This window comes from Myotis nattereri, assembly GCF_964212035.1.
Source record: "Myotis nattereri genome assembly, chromosome: 15".
In the NCBI taxonomy this organism is placed as follows: Eukaryota; Metazoa; Chordata; class Mammalia; order Chiroptera; family Vespertilionidae; genus Myotis; species Myotis nattereri.
In genome coordinates, this window is record NC_138090.1 from 1829484 (window position 1) to 1848230 (window position 18747).

Consider the following 18747-nt stretch of genomic DNA (forward strand, 5'->3'; position numbering starts at 1 on the left):
CAAAAGATTTGAACAGGCATTTCTCCAATGAAGAGATGGACAAGTTCATGAGAAGGTGAGCAGCTTCGTTAGCAGCGAGGACAACTCGCACCAAACCAGCGAGTGCGAGCTACTCGGTCCAAGAGCGGAAGCACCCAACACGCCCTCCACAGGGGCTCCCAACACGCCCTCCACGGGGGCTCCCAACACGCCCTCCACAGGGGGCTCCCAACACGCCCTCCACGGGGGGCTCCCAACACGCCAGGGACAGTGCTCCGCCCGCACAGGGAGGAATCCTGTCGTGGCCACCCACGGGAACCCTGAGGACGTTGTGCTGAGAGAAATGAGCCAGACACAAGGGGACCAGTGCTGCACAATTCCACAAGGAGGTGCCTGAGGAGCCACGTTCATGGACAGTGGGACGGCGGAGACCAGGGTACTTACTTCTGGGTCTTCTCTTAAGGCTTTTGGCAGGGACAGCGGAGCTGCCTCCGGAGAGATTACGAAGCATCATTTTCACAAACTTTTCATTGATGTTCTGGTGAGTGGCGGACTCTGCACGCGGATTTGTCATTGATGCTCGTCCTTGGGCCTCTCGGAAGACAGCGAGGTAAGTGCAGGGGCCCCGCCCCTTAGTCAGAGGGGAGCCGGAGCTGGGCCCGGACGCCACTCCAGGCACAGAGCACACGGAGCTCTGAACGGCCACGGGGCCACTGGCCACCGACTCGCCTGGAAGACGCGCTCCCCTGCTTCAGGAGGCGGGAGAGGAAGGCCCTGCGGGACCGCTGTTTGCTGTACAGGGGATGCTGTGTCGTGGTTAGCAACCTGAGAATTTTACTCCGTCACATGATGGGCTCTCGCGTTCTGTACAGAGCAAGCTAAAAACGGGCTTGTATCCTGTATCTCTTTCTGTTTTTACAAGACTTCCTCTGTCAAACGTGAAGTTTCATACGGTAGCAGCGGGGCCAGAAATGATAAGCCTTCAATATGTTGTCCATACATGTTGCACATGTTCCCGGATGTGCCTTCCTGGGTTTTCACACGGTTCAGGAAGGAATGAGCCCAGAGCTTGAGCGTCACTAACATTCTGCACGTAACACTTTCTGTAACACTTCCTACGCCCGGGGCTACAAGTGCTTCCCGGGACACGCAGCCCCGCAGCCTCGGGTGGCGGCCCGGCCCAGGGACCCTCCGACGTGGGGCAGGAAGTCACGGCCACAGCCTCAGGAGACTCTTAGGTTTTACACACTTTACACGCGACTTTTCAAGCACACGCCCTAGGACAGTATAAGGAAGCCCACGGACACGCCGCACAGCTTCAACCGTCAGCAGCACGTGGCCGACCACGCCACGGCCACTTCCTGCTCCCGGGCCCACGGGGAACCTCAGGCCTGCGTTCCCATGCCGGCGCGTGGCGGTCCAGCTGCTCCCTCTGTAAGGAGGCGGCCTGCTCTGAGCGGCCACGTGTGTCCACGCTGCCGGCCACTGTGGCCCTGTTTCTGGTCTGCTTCAGGGAGAACCCCGCCCTAACTGGACTAGGACTCAGTTTTTTTATTTGCTATTTTTAAACATTTTAAAAAGATTTTTAAACATCTTTATTGCTAAAAGTATTACCGATGTCCCCCTTTTCCCACCACAGATCCCCTCCACCCAAGATAAGCATACCAAATATACAGCATGTTTAAAACATTCATTTTAGCCCTAGCCAGTTTGGCTCAGTGGATAGTGCATCAGCCTGCAGACCAAAGGGTCCTGGGTTCGATTCCTGTCAAGGGCAAGTCCCTTGGTTGGGGGCTCCTCCCCGGCCCGGACCCTGGTCCTGTGCAGGAGGCAACCAATCGATGTGTTGCTCTCACAGAGATGTTTCTCTCTGTCTCTCCCTCTCTCTCCCTAAAAGTTAATGGAAAAATATCCTCGGTGAGGATTAAGACAAAAACACCCAAAAGAAACAGCCGAAGCCGGTTTGGCTCAGTGGACAGAGCGTCGGCCTGCGGACTGAGAGGTCCCGGGTTCGGTTCTGGTCAGGGGCATGTACCTGGGTTGCGGGCATATCCCCGGTGGGAGATGTGCAGGAGGCAGCTAATCGATGATTCTCTCTCATCGATGTTTCAAGCTCTCTATCTCTCTCCCTTCCTCTCTGTAAAAAATCAATAAAATATATTAAAAAAAAAAAAAGAAACAAAAATTTTTAGTTCTAAAATAGCCAAATAATACCCCTTTGAAATGGCCAAGGGGACAGTCACATGGAAAATAAGTGTAGATTCATGCGAGCTTCCTATGGCCTCATGGGTAATGGAGCCGGGAGTCATCCTCGCTCATTCAAATGAGAGGGCATTCGCTAGAAAATCCTCAGAAAGCAAAATTACATGCTCTGTCATTTTCATTTCTCAAATCTCCTAATACTCATATTTCCGTGGCTTTTCTATGTTCAGGTAATTAGGGCCATTTCAAAACTGTAATATTCATATGAAATACATGTCACTCCATTAACAAATAGACTGATGGCTGTCTTGGTGTCAACTGTCATGATAGCAATAACAGAGGCAGTTCCCTTCTAACACCAGATCATGGTGAAACTCCCAGCAAACCGGAAACGGGCGACTTCCCACACACAGAGCGCCTACAGGCCCACAGCTCACCATGCTCAACGGGGAGACGGGCTGCTTCCCCCTAATCAGAAACAGGCCAGGACGTCCGCTCTCACCACGTCCACACAGGGACGGGCATTCTCGTGAGAGCAAGAGCAGGGGAAAGGCACAGCCCTGAGAGAAAGAGACGGGACTGGCCTCTACAAACGACATGGCCGTCTATGGAGAAAGTCCCCGGGAACCTAAAAACCACAGCCAGGCGGAAACCAGACCAAACAGCAGTAACATTTACAATCACCGGACGGGAGCAGACACAGGCAGACGCTGACAGCGCACGTGCAGGGTGTGTGTGGCGGGGGTCAGCGAGGGCGGCTGCGGGGGCGGGAACGGGAACCGCGGACACCGAGTGAGTGCGTGCACCGGGGAGACGGAGTGAGGAGGCATCCCCAACAGGAAGGTGAGGGCCAGCCTTTGGGAGCCAGGAGGCATCCCCAACAGGAAGGTGAGGGACAGCCTTTGGGAGCCAGGAGGCATCCCCAACAGGAAGGTGAGGGCGAGCCTTTGAAGTGATTGGGTTGGGAACGGGAGTCATGGTAGGAATTCGTGTGAATACGAGTAACAAAGCACAAACCAAACACTCACCGATGACTTTCACAAAGTAGGCATCTGCCTCAAAGTTGTTCTTTAGCACGTGGATGGCCAAGTCGCTCCTCGTGTGCCCTTTACTGAGCACCACGATGTCCAGGATGCCCTGGGTGAACAGACGGGAGCGGTGAGAGCAAACCTCGACCCACTGACAAGTGCTGGACACGCAGGGCGCGTTTCTCACCTAAATGTAAACCGTATTCAACCCCATGTTCCAAGTACAAATGCCATTAACAAGATCAAAGCCCCGAGTAGGAAAACACAAGTGAAAAAACATTGCTAATTCAGATCCCCGGGGATGACAGCGCTTCGCTAGATCCTCCCAGGCTGACATGCGTGGAGGTGAAGGCCCGGGACAGGGAGGTCCACAGCATGGCCACACCCGGGCCAAGAGCACCGACTGCCTGGCCGCTGCTCCTGTTCCCTTTTCCCTGCGGAGGGGAAGCTTCGCTCATCCTATCGGAGGAAAAGGTGCGCCCTCAAGCGTCCCTGCTGCCCCCTCACGAGGCTGACCAGTGACCAGCTTCCCCCGTTAGCCGCCTGGGTTTCTCCTGTAAACTGACGATGTTCTTTTTCTCGAGAGGGAGTTTTTGGTGACTTCTATCAGTTTATATAAACCCTTTTCATAGTAAGGATATTAATTATTTGATTCTTTCATAGCAAATTTATTTCCCAGAGTCAAAAACAATTTTAAATTTCATTCATTTAAATTTCATTTGGGATGTCTTTTCTGTAGCGGAATTAAAAATTGATTTGTAGGCCACTCCCTGGGACCTTTTCGCCAGTTACTTCTATGCTTGAAAACTGCTAACAAAGGTGAAGTAACAGGAGGTTTGGTGGCAGAGAGACAGAACAAGGGCCTGGATAATTCCATGACGGAACCAGCCGCTTGTAGGAACAAACAACAAGAGCAAAGGGGGGTTAGGAGAGACGGGCCGCCCTGCCTGGGGCCTCTCACTCTGAAATGATGAGGGCACCTCACAGGCCGCTGCATCAGCGCTGGAGCCGAACGCATTTGTATCAGACACACGACTCTCCTGAGCGGGGACCTAGCTTTCACGGGAGGAGGGAGCCAGGCCCTGCGTGCCTTTCCCACGTTCACCGCAGCTGAAGGCCGCCGCGCAGCACCGGGCACAGCTGCGCCCGTAGCTCACACCGCGAGGAGTCCGAGCCACTCCCGCCCTGGGCAGGTGCAGGGCTGGTACCTGCGGATCGCACGCCCCTGCCCGCCTCAGAGCCTCCCTCGAGGGGCAAACACGCTGCTCAGCCAGTGGTGTCGGAAGTGCGTCCCCCTGCGTTCAGCCTGAGGGGCTTTCCTGAACGAACGCATTTGCTTTCAGGGCCTCATCTATTTCCTGGTCAAACAGGGTGAGAGAGAGGGGGGGCGGGGGGGCGATCAGACCCGCCGGCGTGGACTCACGTCTTCGTAAATGTCGAAGAAGGTGGCGACCTGGGCCTCCCTGATGTGACTCAGGTCCGTCAGCTCCCAGCACACGCGGAACATGCGGTGCGCCCCCTCGCAGCTCGCGTTGGTACAGGGCACGTTCTCCAGCAGGAAGGCCTGCTGGCTGCTGCAAGGGAGGACAGGCATTCAGGACGCGGACACAGGCAGGCTACTCAGACGTGAAGAGTGAGACATCACGACAGGGCACCCCCGATCGTCCGCTCGCAGGAGGTGCCGTGCGGTTAGGGAGCTGTGCCGCAGCGACGGGACAGGGAAGAGGAAGGGAGGAAGGACAGAGGTGGGGATGAGGGGCGGCTGCCCATTTCCCTCCGAGTGGCTGGGCGTGAGGCACCAGCTGAGACGGGGTTCGGGGAGAAGGTTGCTTCAGGTTCGGGTGCGATGGGGAGTGTCCAGGGGCAGGTCCACCTGCGGCTACACACACAGGTGAAAGGACTAACCACATTTAAATTTCAATGCTATCTTCTTGGGGAAAGTTTGACCACATGCTGAGCTAAGATAATTACGTACCTTAAGGAAAGGGCATTATCCCATCAATGAAATCGCATTAAACCAGGAATGTGTACACAATCACCTATTAAACCCTTTCTTAAGCAGAGGACAAAACATTTAGATAATTAACTAACAGAGAAAAAGCAGATGAAAATAATTAATTAGAGCTTCTGTGAAGCTGGAAACTTCTCCTTGTCATGTCTTCCTTGGCCTTGAGTGGCCCCAATTTAAGATTCATGCTCATCATCCGGAGTCCTTCTACCCTGCCTGGGAGGTGAGAGAAGTCTCAGTTCTTGAAAACATGATGGCTTGGAAACTGCCGCGTCATGGCATAGCCGTGATCATGGAAATTTACAGCAAATGTCACTAATAAGCCGTGACTCCCATGTTAGGGCATTCGAGGCAGTAAGCGCAGAACACGGTTCAGAGAGGCTGAAACTGCTCTCCCGGAATTCACCCCCAGCGGCCACGCGCCAGGCGGCGAGCCCAGGCCCCAGGCCCCTCCTCACTCTGTGGGCGCCGTGGCACATGAAAAGCGATGTCACCGGGGTCTACTTGGTTCGGACCTTCACTTACTCGCGAGGGAGGGAGGCAGTTTCTAAGGCCTGTGGCCACGGCATTGTTACAGTAACAGTTTCCTGCTTACAGACCACGCGCCACGTTTCCCACAGGAACCCGAGCGCGTCAGCCTGCCACTGTGCTCTGTGAGGGGATGCTGGTTGCCCACCTCCTGAAAGGACTTAGAATGAGTAACACATGTATTTTCTCGGGAGGTGAGCATCCCAGGCCTCTCCCTTAGGTTTCCTCCACTGCTGGTTTTGTATGTCAAAGGACACTGATTGTGGGCCTAAACAGAAATGCTGGCAGTAAATCTTTTTCTGGCGATTATTGTGGTAGGACTTCCAACACTATGTTGAATAAGAGAGGTGAGAGTGGGCATCCATGTCTTGTTCCTGACCTTAGAAAAAACTTCCAGCTTTTCATCATCGACTATGTTAGCTGTGGGTTGTGGCCTTTACTGTGTTTAGGTATGTCCCTTCTATGCCCACTTCATTGAGAGGTTTTATAATACACGGATGTTGAATTCTGTCAAGTGGTTTTCCTGCATGTACTGAGATGATCATATTACTTTTATCCTTCATTCAGTTTATGTGATATATTATGCTGCTTGATTGGTGGATATTAAACCATCCTTGCATTGCTGGAATAAATTTCAGTTGATCATGGTTATGATTTTTTTATGTATTGCTGAATTTGTTTGGAGGATTTTTGCATCTATGTTAATATAAGAGACTGGCCTGTAATTTTCTTTTGGTAATGTCTTTCTCTGGTTTTGGTATTAGGATAATGCTGGTCTTGTAGAATGAGTTTGAAAACTTCCCCTCCTCTTCAATTTTTAAATTACTTAGAACAGGATAGGGATGAATTCCTCTTGGAATGTTTGGTAAAACTAACCTGGGAAGCTGTCTGGTTCTGGACTTCACTGAATAAAAAATAAGTTTTTCACTTTCTATTAGATGTCCACCTTTGTTCTACAGAAAATAAATCTGTGAATAAGAACTAGTGTTCTTTTATTCTCTTTCTTTTAAAAAAATATACTTTTATTGATTTCAGAGAGAGGAAGGGAGAGAGAGAGAAACATCAATGATGAGAGAGAACCACTGATTGGCTGCCTCCTGCACACCCCTTACTGGCAATCGAGCCTGCAACCCGGGCATGTGCCCTGACTGGGAATGGAACTGTGACCTCCTGGTTCATAGGTTGGTGCTTAACCACTGAGCCAGGCCGGGTGGGCGGAAGGGGTGTTCTAAGCAGCTGGAGGAAGTTCGGGGACTACGTAAAGAAAGGATCCACGCTGGTCTTGTTATGTAAGGGCCTGTACCACATTAGGTGCTACTTAGGTACAAATGTCTCACGTGACGGTATTTACACGTCTCCCGTGGCTCACTTCCCGTACCTGCCAGAGGTGTTCTTCAGTATGGCCAGGGCGTCCGGGTAGCCGTCCATGTTGTAGTCGCCAATGCGAAGGGTGATTGGAACCGGAATTTCCGTCGGGTGCTGCTCTTGCACAAACGGCACAAAGCCCCAGAGCGTGCCCTTGCTGCTGAAATCCTGCAAGACTGGAACCCACTATGAACGGGAGAGAGAGGCGAGGCTGTCTTACAGGCATTTTAGAAAAAAAATTCACCATTCGCAAAACAAGGAATCCCTTAAAGTCCTCAAGAGAAACAGCATCTTATTTAAGTTCTTTCTCTCTACAAGAGGGTGGGGTATCATAATTTACTCTGATGAACTGATATTCTGGGAGAAAGTTCTCTTTAAAATTTATCACTAGTCATCTTTCACTGAACCGGCACATACAGACTCAGAAGGTTTTTCACAGAATTCCAGAATCTTAGGATTAAAATGACATGACTAATGACGTAGCTGAATTGCCCATTTTAAAACCTGTGTCGACTGGAACTATAACCTCAAATAAATATTGTTAAAAACTAGAGCAAACTGTAACATGTAGCCGACGTCCTTCAGGAGGACCGGTTAGGGGGGCGTTAGAGCAAGTTCTTTCTGGGCGACCTCGTTCCCTGCTGGGCCTGATACGTGACCGTGAGCTTGGCCATCACCCCAGAACCCACCCCCAGCCCGATGAGCCGGGCCTGCCCTGGAGAACGAGCTTTATCACTAAAAGAGCCGGAAGCTCCAAAGTCAGTAAGTTCTTTATTTCTAAATTAATAATGAACAGAACAGAGAGAATAGGTTGATTTTAAAATAAGCTTTTGGAAATAAATCCCTTTCTTTTCCGAATGCCCCCGTTTTCCCTTTGTGCAGCCTAACGCACACTAGGAATGTGAAGAGCGGGAAGACGCTGTTAGAAGTACAGATGCGCCCATAGCGAGCTCAGGGCGGGGACGCCGGCCGGTAGCTGGAGACACCGCGGCAGAGCAGGCGCAGCTGCCCCGACGGGCAGGCGGCCAGCACCCCTGCAGGGCTTCTTTAGGAGCAGGTGAGCTATCGTGAAAACTCCTGGAAAAGGACTCCTTTCAGGGTACCCGGACACCCTCCAGGCTTCTGAAGAAAGCATAACTTGCCATGGAGAAGAAAGACACTTACAGACACAGTTACAGAAAACAAGGCGCTTAAAAAAACCCTGTCTATCTTTAACCGCTTTTTCAATCTCATAAAGTAAAAAAGTATTAAATAGCATCAAAGTGTTCTCGTGTTTCACTGGACTGAAAAGAACTGGTTTTGTTTTGGAAGATGGGAAACTTCATAAAGTGCCAACTTATCACCGATTTCTGGAGGCTGACAGCTTATTAATGAGAACGCATTCCTGTGAAGGTAAATGCATTAGGGCCTGAAAAGCAAAACGTTTCTTCATTAACGTGACATCCTAACAGTCACCACAGCCCTGGGACATTCATCTCCCAGAGGCTGACTGTGTGCGGATGAGCGTGCGGGGTCTGCCACCTGAAGAGGGGCCCAACCACCAGGCTTACTGACACCTACGAATCGGCATGAGGTGTGTGTGACCTCATGTTTTCAGTGATTCAAACTTTTAGGAACTTCAAGATAATAACAGGATTGTAATAGCTAAATGTGTTTAGAATGCTATACGTTTATTGGGATGACAATGGTTATAGAATTACACAGCTTTCAGACGTACAGCTCCACAACACATCACCTGTGCATTGTGTTTCATGTTCCAAGCTTCCTCCGGCCACCATTAATCTCCTTTGTCTGTTCCCTGCCCCTTCCCTCGGGCAATCACCGCACCCGCTGTCTGTGGAGACTTGTTCTCGTTAGTGTCTTAGTATAAAAGGTGATGTTTGTACTTATAAGGGCTAAAAGTCAATGTGTTATTCTACCCTCTTTACCTCCAAGAAGAAAGGAAAAGGGATTAGTTCTACCCTATTACTGCTTTCCCGCCAGGCGCTGTCCACAGGGAGAAATTTTCAATGTCATGACCTATTGTTTCCGCGTTAGTCCTTGGCTGTGACTATCGAATCCTAAATTGTTCACCTACAGGCTAAGGGAGGAATTGGCGGGAGATGACATAGATCTCGATATCGCAGACAGAAACCCGATTAGCCTGAAAGTGGATACGATGCTCTTCATTAGCCCTGGTTAGAGTTATGGTGCGTGTACCTCCCCCCCTTCCCCCCCCCGCATATAGAATGCTAACAGATCATTTAATTACAGGATCAAGAACAGGTTTTCTTTACCCGCAATGATTACAACAGCACTTTCCCCTCAATAAACCGATCAAGACTAGATGGAAGCGCATTTCACTAAGTGAGGAAGTCGATCATTGGGTTTCTCTCTGCTCTATTCTTCAGATTATCTTTCCTGACCTCCGAGCCTGCTGTTCAAGGCAGGACCCCATCGACGTTAGCGAAGTGATGTACCTGCTCTGTCCCGGACCTCGCCAGGTAGATGGCGCTTCTCTGGCAGCCGCGATCCTCACAGCCTGGGAGCAAGTGGTCCATGTGCCCGTCTCCATCTGCGAAAGAAGCACCGAGTCCACCAGCAGCCCCCACACGCGTGCTCCCGGGGCAGGGCACGCTCCTGCCGTCCCCCAGGCACACTGGGCAAGCTGGTGGAACTGGCTCCCTGTTTTAACGGCTCACCTTTCTGGGCTAAATATTTACCCAAAGTGGGGAAAAAGGCTCCATTTCAGGGTCTAATGTTAAAATTGCCCATTTAAAAAAATGGGGCTTTTGACTTATTTACATCCTCATCCCCGCTGCCCCATGTCAGCAGTAACCCATGACCAGGCATATTTTACATGTGTTTACACACGGGTTGTGTTACATGCACGTTTAGGTGTCGCCTATACAGCAGGGACCTCAATGGTCACAAAGCTCACAGCCCCGACCTCAAGAAAGCAATACATTTTCATCAATAAAAGAGCAAGTGAAGGGAAAAGATGTCATTCCCAGCTGCTGCATTTTCAAGCACTGCACGTCTGCAAAGACCTCTGGAGAGGGGGTGACTGAGGACCCTGGGGGCGGCCCTCAGGGCTCCCCCATCTACTGTCCCGGAGCCTGGTGGGGGGCATATTTTGAAGTCCGCATCAGGGAGGAGTCCCCTGGCTCCTAGGGCTGGGCCTGACTCGGCGTTGCTCTCATCACCGACTCATCGCCAGGGTCTAATGTTTCCGTCCCTGTGCCGACACAGGCCTGCACCCGAGGCTGTGCGAGGGCTACCGGGAAGAAATTTGTCCTCCCTGGCGGGGCTGGGTATTGAGAGACAGACGGCGGTGAGCCCCTCGAGTCTCCATACTCAGCCAGGAGGAAGGAAGGCGTGTTGGGCGGAGCGGGCGAACCTGGCAGTGGGAGGACCTCAGCGGCCCCTCTCACTTCAAGGACAATGAAGGCTTCATTGAATTTCCTGGGCTAACTCCTTAGGCTCCTCACGCTTAGCGTCTGCGGGGAAGATAACATAAAACAAAGCAGCCGGACTATGATGGGCAGGGCAGCGCAGGGAGCACCGGTGATGGGACAGTGTAGGTGCGGCCTCCTGAGAAAGCAGCGCCCACCTCGCTGTGGACGCACCACAACGGCCCCATTTAAAAGATTTAAAAGGACCTTTTAGGATTTTATGCTCGGAGCTAAAAACTCCACCACAGCTGTGGAAAGCTTCGGTTCCTAGACTCCTTTCTGGAACGGACTCCTCCTGTGAGCTAAGCCTTCATTCAAGCATGCGCTTTCCTTTCTTTCCTTCCTTTTTTTACACCAAATGAATGGCGAATGTCTGGAGTCATGCTGACTTCCTGCCTGTCAGTCATTCCCATGACTTGGTTCAAAGGAAGTGGGAGGGCGGCAGATGAAGGCAGGAGGCGGTTCACAGGCTTCTCAAATGCATAGGAAAATCCATAATTTGTACATATTAATATTCATAGGCTTATTTAACGTATAGGAAAACGCATATTCTGCATATATTAATACTCAGACTTACTCATGCCATCTGCTTTTTTGGGCTCATTAGCAACCTTGTTTTTTCCTAAAACCAACTAAGAATACAAGGACTTTTTTTTTTTTTTAATATTGTTGTTGATTTCAGAGAGGAAGGGAGAAGGAGAGACAAAAACATCAATGATGAGAATCATCGATCGGCTGCCTCCTGCACGCCCCCCCGACTGGGGATCGAGCCTACAACCCAGGCACGTGCCTGACCAGGAATTGAACCGTGACCTGGTTCATAGGTCGACGCTCAATCACTGAGCCACACCAGATGGACAGGACTTTTAAGTAGAAGTTGTGGGATATTTATCTAAAGTTTACTGATACGTTAATTCATATGCAAGCTAGAATATGTTTATTCATATGCTACCTAAAGTTATTAAAAATAGGGGAGAAATGTTGTTTCTTCATTGACTATATCCTATAGTTTGCACATTTAAAAAGTGTCAACATATAAATGTCTATGTTTATAGTTAGTGCGATTTTTGTTGTTGTTAATCCCCACCCGAGGATATTTTTCCATTGGTTTTCAGAAAGAGTGGAAGGGGGAGAGACAGAGAGAGAAACATCCATGTGTCAGGCACATGCGCCCGACCAGGGACCGGAATGGAGCCTACAACCCGGGTACATGCCCTTGACTGGAACTGAACCCGAGACCCTTTAGTCCGCAGGCCGACGCTCTATCCACGGAGCCAGGGTTCAGGGAGGTCTGGAGGCCCGAGAAGTGCACTGGCCCACAGACATCTGCCCTGCGGGTGCGGAGGGTCTGTCACTGACGCAGCCTCGCGCTTCCATCCTTGGCGGCCGCAGTAGAGACTGCACCAGGCGCCAGGCGTGCGCTCAAGACCACGGCGTGCTGCACTGTGCTTCACGGTCCCAGCCACCACGGAGGTCCAGGGTCACGTTTCCACCGACACGATCCGACCTCCGGCTGTGACAGGGACTGTCGCTGTGACAGGGACGCGCTGGTTCAGCCATCGGACCAAGCCAGGCAAGGCCAATAGGAAGACAGCAACGCCCTGTGCTCCTACGATGTGCCGGCGCTGTGCTCCCCTCAGCCAGCCTTGTGAGGTGCCTATCGCCGTCACCCTCGGTTGATAATGGGGAGACAGCCTCTGGGCGGGGTGGCATTCTGCCTGCACCCCGAGTGTCAGGCTGAGGTGTTGTTGGCAGGAGGGAGAGCTGCCACCTCTCAGGAGGAATCCAGACCCCTCCCACCCGCCCCCGTTCTTCCAGCTCAGCCCCGAGGGCACAGGAGAGAGCATCTGTGCTTGGGTGTCCCCAGCCAATGGCGGTGTCCAGCCAACGTCAGCTTGGCTTGTGGTACAGAACCTATGCAAGGCGGAGACCACATGCCCCTGGAGGAATGCCTAACAGGTGTGCCTCTTGCCCGCCACTGGCTGCAGATACAACGCTCTGGTGTTCACGTCGCCAGAGGCAGGCGAACTCCTTCCGTTATTTTGGTTCCATAACCTGGACATACAAGAACCTTCCCTACAGGCAGGCACCCCTGAGCTCGCTCTGTTACTAAACACACGCTGTAAACTGCTCCACTGCATGAAGGTCTGCCCACATCGCACGCACAACGCTGACTGGTTCTGAAGGCAGCTGTCTGCTGACCTGGGGAACTGATCCGACCGGGGCAGAGTGTGGGGGTGAAAGGGCAAGATGGAAACAACCTTACCGAAGTCTGCAAACGCTGACTGTCCCACCACCATCATATTTTGAGGTTTTTCAAGTACAGTCCTGCTAGAGAAGTTTCCATCCTGTTAAAGGCAGAAAATTTTGGATTAGACTCTATAATTCATTTGTCAGGCATGAAAGAAAGAGTTTTAACGAAAGCAGGAAATAAGTAACTTTAGGCTTTTGCTGTCCTGCACAAAATCCGTCCCAGTGTCCTGCTCCACTTTTACATAAAACACAGGGCAGTGCTGTGGGTGGATGAAGCCCTACAGCTGGCCGGCTTTCCTGTCGGTCCCAGTGTGACACCCTCTACTACATCGTCACCCCAATTCCAGACATACCGAGCGCCCTCTTCGTCATGTGCATGGGAGTTTGGGAAAAGCTCAGAGCTATAAAAAATAGCTCCTCCCCTCAAAGGCTTATGTGCAGTTGGGAGATATGGTCTAAATCAGCGGTCGCCAACCTTTCGGACCTCAAGGACCACCAGTGGTCTGCGGACCCCCGGTTGGTGACCGCTGGTCTAAATCAGGAAATCAGAATTTCTGAAGGTGACAAATAGTTGCAAAGACACGATGCTTTACAGATTTCAAGGGGAAAGATTCTGTTGGAGACAGTTAAGAAAAAACATTAAAATGAGGTGAGAACTGTACTGATTCTTGGTGCAGGTGCAGGTGGAGGTGCTGGTGCAGGCGGCGGTGCAGGAGCAGAAACGGTGTGACTACACTGTTCACGGACAGTCCCGCTAACAGCGTGCGCCGCTGTGTGCACACGCTAGGAAGTCCTTACATACATTATCCCACTGATCCTCACAAAAGCCTTGGACAAATACATTTCAGAGGTAAGTAAACAGGTGCTTAGATGAGCACTCTCCATACAGACCGTCTGACATGCAGTACCACACTCATTGCAATAATAAAAGCTTGAGGCATCTCACTCTGTCCTAAAACCTTTAAAAACGTATACATTTTTAAAAATACGTTTTTATTCATTTTACAGAGAGAGAGAGAGGGAGAGAAAGAGGGAGAGAGAGACATTGATGAGAGAGAAACATCAATTGCTGCCTCCTCAACACCCCACACTGGGGATCAAGCCTGCAACCTGGGCCTGTGCCCTGACCCAAAATCAAACCGTGACCTCCTGGTTCATAGGTTGACGCTCAACCACTGAGCCACACCGGCCAGGCCACTTATAAGTTTTTAAAAGGTCAAACTCCCTTGTTTAGAGCCAGGGCCCTGACTTGGTGTGTGTGATCGGGCGCTGATGCAGGCTGGCGGGTCCTCAGACCCTGTCCCGTACTCTGTAGCCTGAAATCCAACTTTAAGATTGGGGTGATTTATTCTTCATGAATGAACCTTTCATATCATAAAGCAAGCTAAGAATAAATCAAATCAAATCATGAAATCAGTTTCGGAATCTTCTACCTGCAATTACAAAATAATATGTATTGGGAAAAAAAATCCTTAATCTTGGTCAACTTGGCAATAAGTTTAGTATCTGTTTTCATGTGCGTGCGTGTGTGTGTGTGTGTGTGTGTGTGTATATTTTAATATAAGCCTGAAGGCAAGGAAGAAAACGTTAGTCTCTTATAAAGAGTTTTCTTCAATAAACCATCAGCTGACAAATTAACTGACAGCCCCGCCTCTCAACAGCTGACAGACAGCCCAGTGGGGGCTGCTCCCACCCCCATGGGGCTGCCTGGCAGGTGTTAACTGGCAGCTGCCCTGAGCCTGCAGGGGCAGGCACTGATGCAGGAGCGGGCGCTGATGCAGGAGAGGGCGCTGATGCAGGGGAGGGCGCTGATGCAGGGGCGGGCGCTGATGCAGGGGCGGGCGCTGATGCAGGGGCGGGCGCTGATGCAGGGGAGGGCGCTGATGCAGGGGCGGGCGCTGATGCAGGGGCGGGCGCTGATGCAGGGGCGGGCGCTGATGCAGGGGCGGGCGCTGATGCAGGGGCGGGAGCTGATGCAGGGGCGGGCGCTGATGCAGGGGAGGGCGCTGATGCAGGGGCGGGAGCTGATGCAGGGGCGGGCGCTGATGCAGGGGAGGGCGCTGATGCAGGGGAGGGCGCTGATGCAGGGGCGGGCGCTGATGCAGGAGCGGGCGCTGATGCAGGGGAGGGCGCTGATGCAGGGGAGGGCGCTGATGCAGGGGAGGGCGCTGATGCAGGGGCGGGCGCTGATGCAGGAGAGGGCGCTGATGCAGGGGCGGGCGCTGATGCAGGGGCGGGCGCTGATGCAGGGGAGGGCGCTGATACAGGGGCGGGCGCTGATGCAGGGGCGGGCGCTGATGCAGGGGCTAATGCTGAGCGGAGCAATTCCTTCACGATGCTCAGCCGCCTGCACACAGCAGCCCAGCCAAAGACTCCTCACCTCATTCTATTTATTGTTGTAACCAACCGACCAGTGACTCCTTTCGCTTTATTTTCTAAAACTGTGTGCTTTTACTGAAATACATCGTTTAAAAATGCTTCAAAGAAAAGATTTCTTACCACATTTTCCCAGATCTCAAACTGCGAGGTACCCGTGGCTGACAATGTCGTGAGGAATAAATCTAGAAGAAAAAGAACCGAATTGTCAGCTTTGTTACTGATGTGTGTGCTCGGAAACAGGAAGAAGCGGGCACAGAGCCGTCATCATTCAGCTGCTTACACTGCGTTAAGCTTATTGTGAGGAGCCCTATCCCAGCAGAGGAAGCAGCAGGCGAACCGGGCTGCTGCGCTGAGGGGGTGCTGGGAGAGGGAGCATCGGGAGGGAGGAGTCCTCCGACAGCCCTCAGCACCAGGAGGCCTCTCCCCTCCGCAGCAATCACACCATCCATGGAGCACCCCTCCCCCAGAGAGGAGGCCCAGGCCCCAAGCCACCCCCTTCCCTTGGGAGCATCTCCCTGCCCCGCCTTCTCCCTATAGAACCCTCCCACTGCGCAGCCCCTCGGCCCCTCCTAGTTGCTGGCGGGCACTGCCGACTCGAGTCACTCGATAAAGCCAGTTACATCTCCCCCTGCACGCGGGGCATTCTGTCTGTTTTTGTATGAGGTAGACTCTATTTTGAGAAAAGATATTCTGGGCGTAATCACAGTTTGCTGTCCCTCCCTAAAAGCAGTGTGAACCCATATATCCCACTCAGGTTCAAGCCACAGTATTATTCACACCAAAGTCCCACAGAATCCCAGGTCTCTAGCACTCGTGTTAAATGAGCCAGTTGTATTTCAAATTTTGAGTAGAAAAATAACCTCCCTCTATTCTACCCGGAGAGAGAAGCACAGTGACTGATGAAATTCACTCAACAACAGGCCGCAGGGATCAGACACCGTCTGTGCGCGGTCAGGGGGGCGGGGAGCTCGCCCGCACCTGCCCCGTGTGGCTGGCGATGGCAGCTGTGCTCGGTGAGCGCGGGGATCAAAGGGATGAGCTGACTCCCAGGGACAGTCCAACGTTATTCTTTTGAGCTTTAAACCTGGGAATTGTGCAGAGTGATGGGAAGACCTGACTGTTTTAAAGGAAATGTGTGCAGGAAAAGGTCATTCCTGTTTTGTGTTTTCTGTAAAGATTCCATGTGAATTGGATGAAGCTAGTTTATGTAGTCATTATAATAAAGGCTTCCCCCAGCTCCCCAGGGAGGTGAGTAATCTGCTCCCTTTATTACTCGCTGAACTCAAAGCTCCTGGCACGGGTACGTGAACCCATCCTTCTGTCGCGCACCCGCCATCTCCGCCTGCGGGCCACCACTCCCAGGAGGCTCTGCCGGACAGAAAGTGGTCTATTACGAAGACAGTCCTTTACTCGGTCAAACGCACGCCCACCCAGGAGGGTCCCGAACACAGTCTGAGGCCTGCGCGATGACACCGCAGCCAACCCCTCCCCCCGCCCAGTGAGGCACAGTAACCTCCCTCTTGTATAAACTGCTGCTTGAATTCTCTGCTATTGTTAGGTAGGCCCTTGTTCTGCAAACTCTGGCATTTTTAGACAGTCTCTTATTCTATAAAATAACTGTTGTAGTTTGAATAATAGAAAAAGATAAAAACTGTCTGACCTTGCAAGCCAGCATCTAACGTAATGGGTTAATACTGATAGCACTTCCCATATTCTTATGCCAAATGTTTGTTCTTTACGTATCCAAGATCACAAACTGTCTGTAACAATAACTCACACAGAGCCCTTTGTGAAACCTGCAGATAAAGAAGCTCAAAAGTATAAATACGGGAAACTTCCTGTGTGTGCTGTTCAGAGATTTGGAAGAGACACTCTCCTAATTGATTGGCTCATTAAGGCGTCTTGTAGCTCACTCGCTGATTTACAACACAACACCAGGCCCCTCCACACCGCCATCAGCACGACCCCGCACAAGCACGCCTCTGAGCTCTCTCCCGTCTTCCGGGTGTGGGGTCGCCCCCTCGCCTCCTCGTCCCGGTGACGCCCGCCCACCCGTGCCCAGGCTCACTCCCTGCACCCTCCCAGGAACCTCCTCGGTGCACCCAGCGCCTCGTGCTGTCCTCAAACTCAGCTGGGATGGCCCCCCCGTCCCAAGGCCCCTCCTCCGCCTGGGCCTGGCTCTCCCTCCGCTGTGGCCTTCACAGTGGCCATGGTAGGCTGGTCTCCGTCTGTCTCTCCTGAGCTCTCGCTGGGGAGGGTCACGCCGAAGTGCGTTCCACCTCCCTCTGCTTCCTCTGTGCTTGGAAACAGCAGGTGCTCCAACGGCTGTTGGATTATGAAATACTGTATATATTGCAAATTTGCGTGGACTGCCTAAAAATAGTCACTTGATTGCGTTTCTGATGGGAAGTCTTGGGAGAAGAAAGGTCTTATGTTAAAGCATTTCATTAAAATGAGCATTGTTTTCACCTATTGCAGTGACTACTAGGAACACTGAAAAGCCATTACATTTTTATATTATCATTGGAGGCCCAGTGCACAAAAACTCATGCACGGTGTGTGTGTGTGTGTGTGTGTGTGTTCCCTCAGCCCAGCTCTGTACCCACTCAGTCTGGGAGCCCTTAGCAGCGGTTCTCAACCTGTGGGTTGCTAACAATGGAAATACATCCTGCATATCAGATATTTACATTACGATTCATAACAGTAGCAAAATTACAGTTATGAAGTAGCAATGAAAATAATTTTATGGTTGGGGGTCACCACAACATGAGGAACTGTATTAAAGGGTCACGGCATTAGGAAGGTTGAGAACCACTGTTAGGGGATATCCTACTGACGGCTTAGGCCCGCTCCCCCTTGGGAGGCGACCGGCAATCAGGGGAAGGCACTGCCCCCATCACCCTGCTGCTGCTGCCACTGCCGGCCCTCGCAGCCACTGAGGCTTTGTCCGGAAGGACATCCAGAAGACGTCTGGTCTATCCGGCCTAATTAGCATATTACCCTTTTGTTAGTATAGATATTATCTGAAAATGTGGGTAATCAGCATAAGAAAGTTATGGGGATTACCAGCCACAGAGATGTCTAAGGTCACTGAGCCACCTCAATGCCAGTGCCGAGCTGTTTGAAAGAACCAGAAGCCGGAAAAGGGGCGGTGATGCCGTCACTTAATGTGAACAGGTGACTGTTCCAACTGGGCCCACGTGAGCACAACCGAGGAGGCGCCGTTGCACAGGCACCCGCGGCTCACTGCCGTAACCGCCCTTACCGCCCGGAATTGTTAGCGAACGGCCAAGCAGGAACAGCGGTGGGCGCTACCGGAGCCCGTCACCGGGCCTGGGAAAAAAATGCAGTTTTTTCTGTAGATGTTGCATTAGTCTCAAAATACTTGCATAAAAGATGTTAAGAGCTTCCAGTCGTTTCACTCATATTTAGAAAATGTAAGAACTATAACAAAATTTTTGCTGATTGTATCTTCATGTCTGCGCTAAGACTTTGAAAACCAGTGAAGTGAGATAAGGGATTGGAAGTCCCTTGTAAAATTGATTTTAAACATTCATCTCACTATTCAATT

General features: G+C 51.6%; 1 protein-coding gene across 2 annotated transcripts in view; it reads right to left on the reverse strand.

Annotated features, from left to right (window-relative positions):
- The window catches only part of ITFG1 (integrin alpha FG-GAP repeat containing 1), a 48166-nt gene that overhangs the window by 9225 nt on the left and 20194 nt on the right, over nucleotides 1–18747 (reverse strand). For both annotated transcript variants that reach the window (XR_013996867.1, XM_081107435.1), the window contains exons 7-12: nucleotides 15297–15358; nucleotides 12811–12892; nucleotides 9570–9664; nucleotides 7124–7296; nucleotides 4633–4783; nucleotides 3210–3318 (exon numbers count right to left, since the gene is read on the reverse strand). Coding sequence is in view for 1 of the 2 variants with exons in the window: in XM_081107435.1 (XP_080963561.1) it covers nucleotides 3210–3318; nucleotides 4633–4783; nucleotides 7124–7296; nucleotides 9570–9664; nucleotides 12811–12892; nucleotides 15297–15358 (672 nt within the window). In the remaining variant the exon portion in view is untranslated. The remainder of the gene's footprint in view (nucleotides 1–3209; nucleotides 3319–4632; nucleotides 4784–7123; nucleotides 7297–9569; nucleotides 9665–12810; nucleotides 12893–15296; nucleotides 15359–18747) is intronic.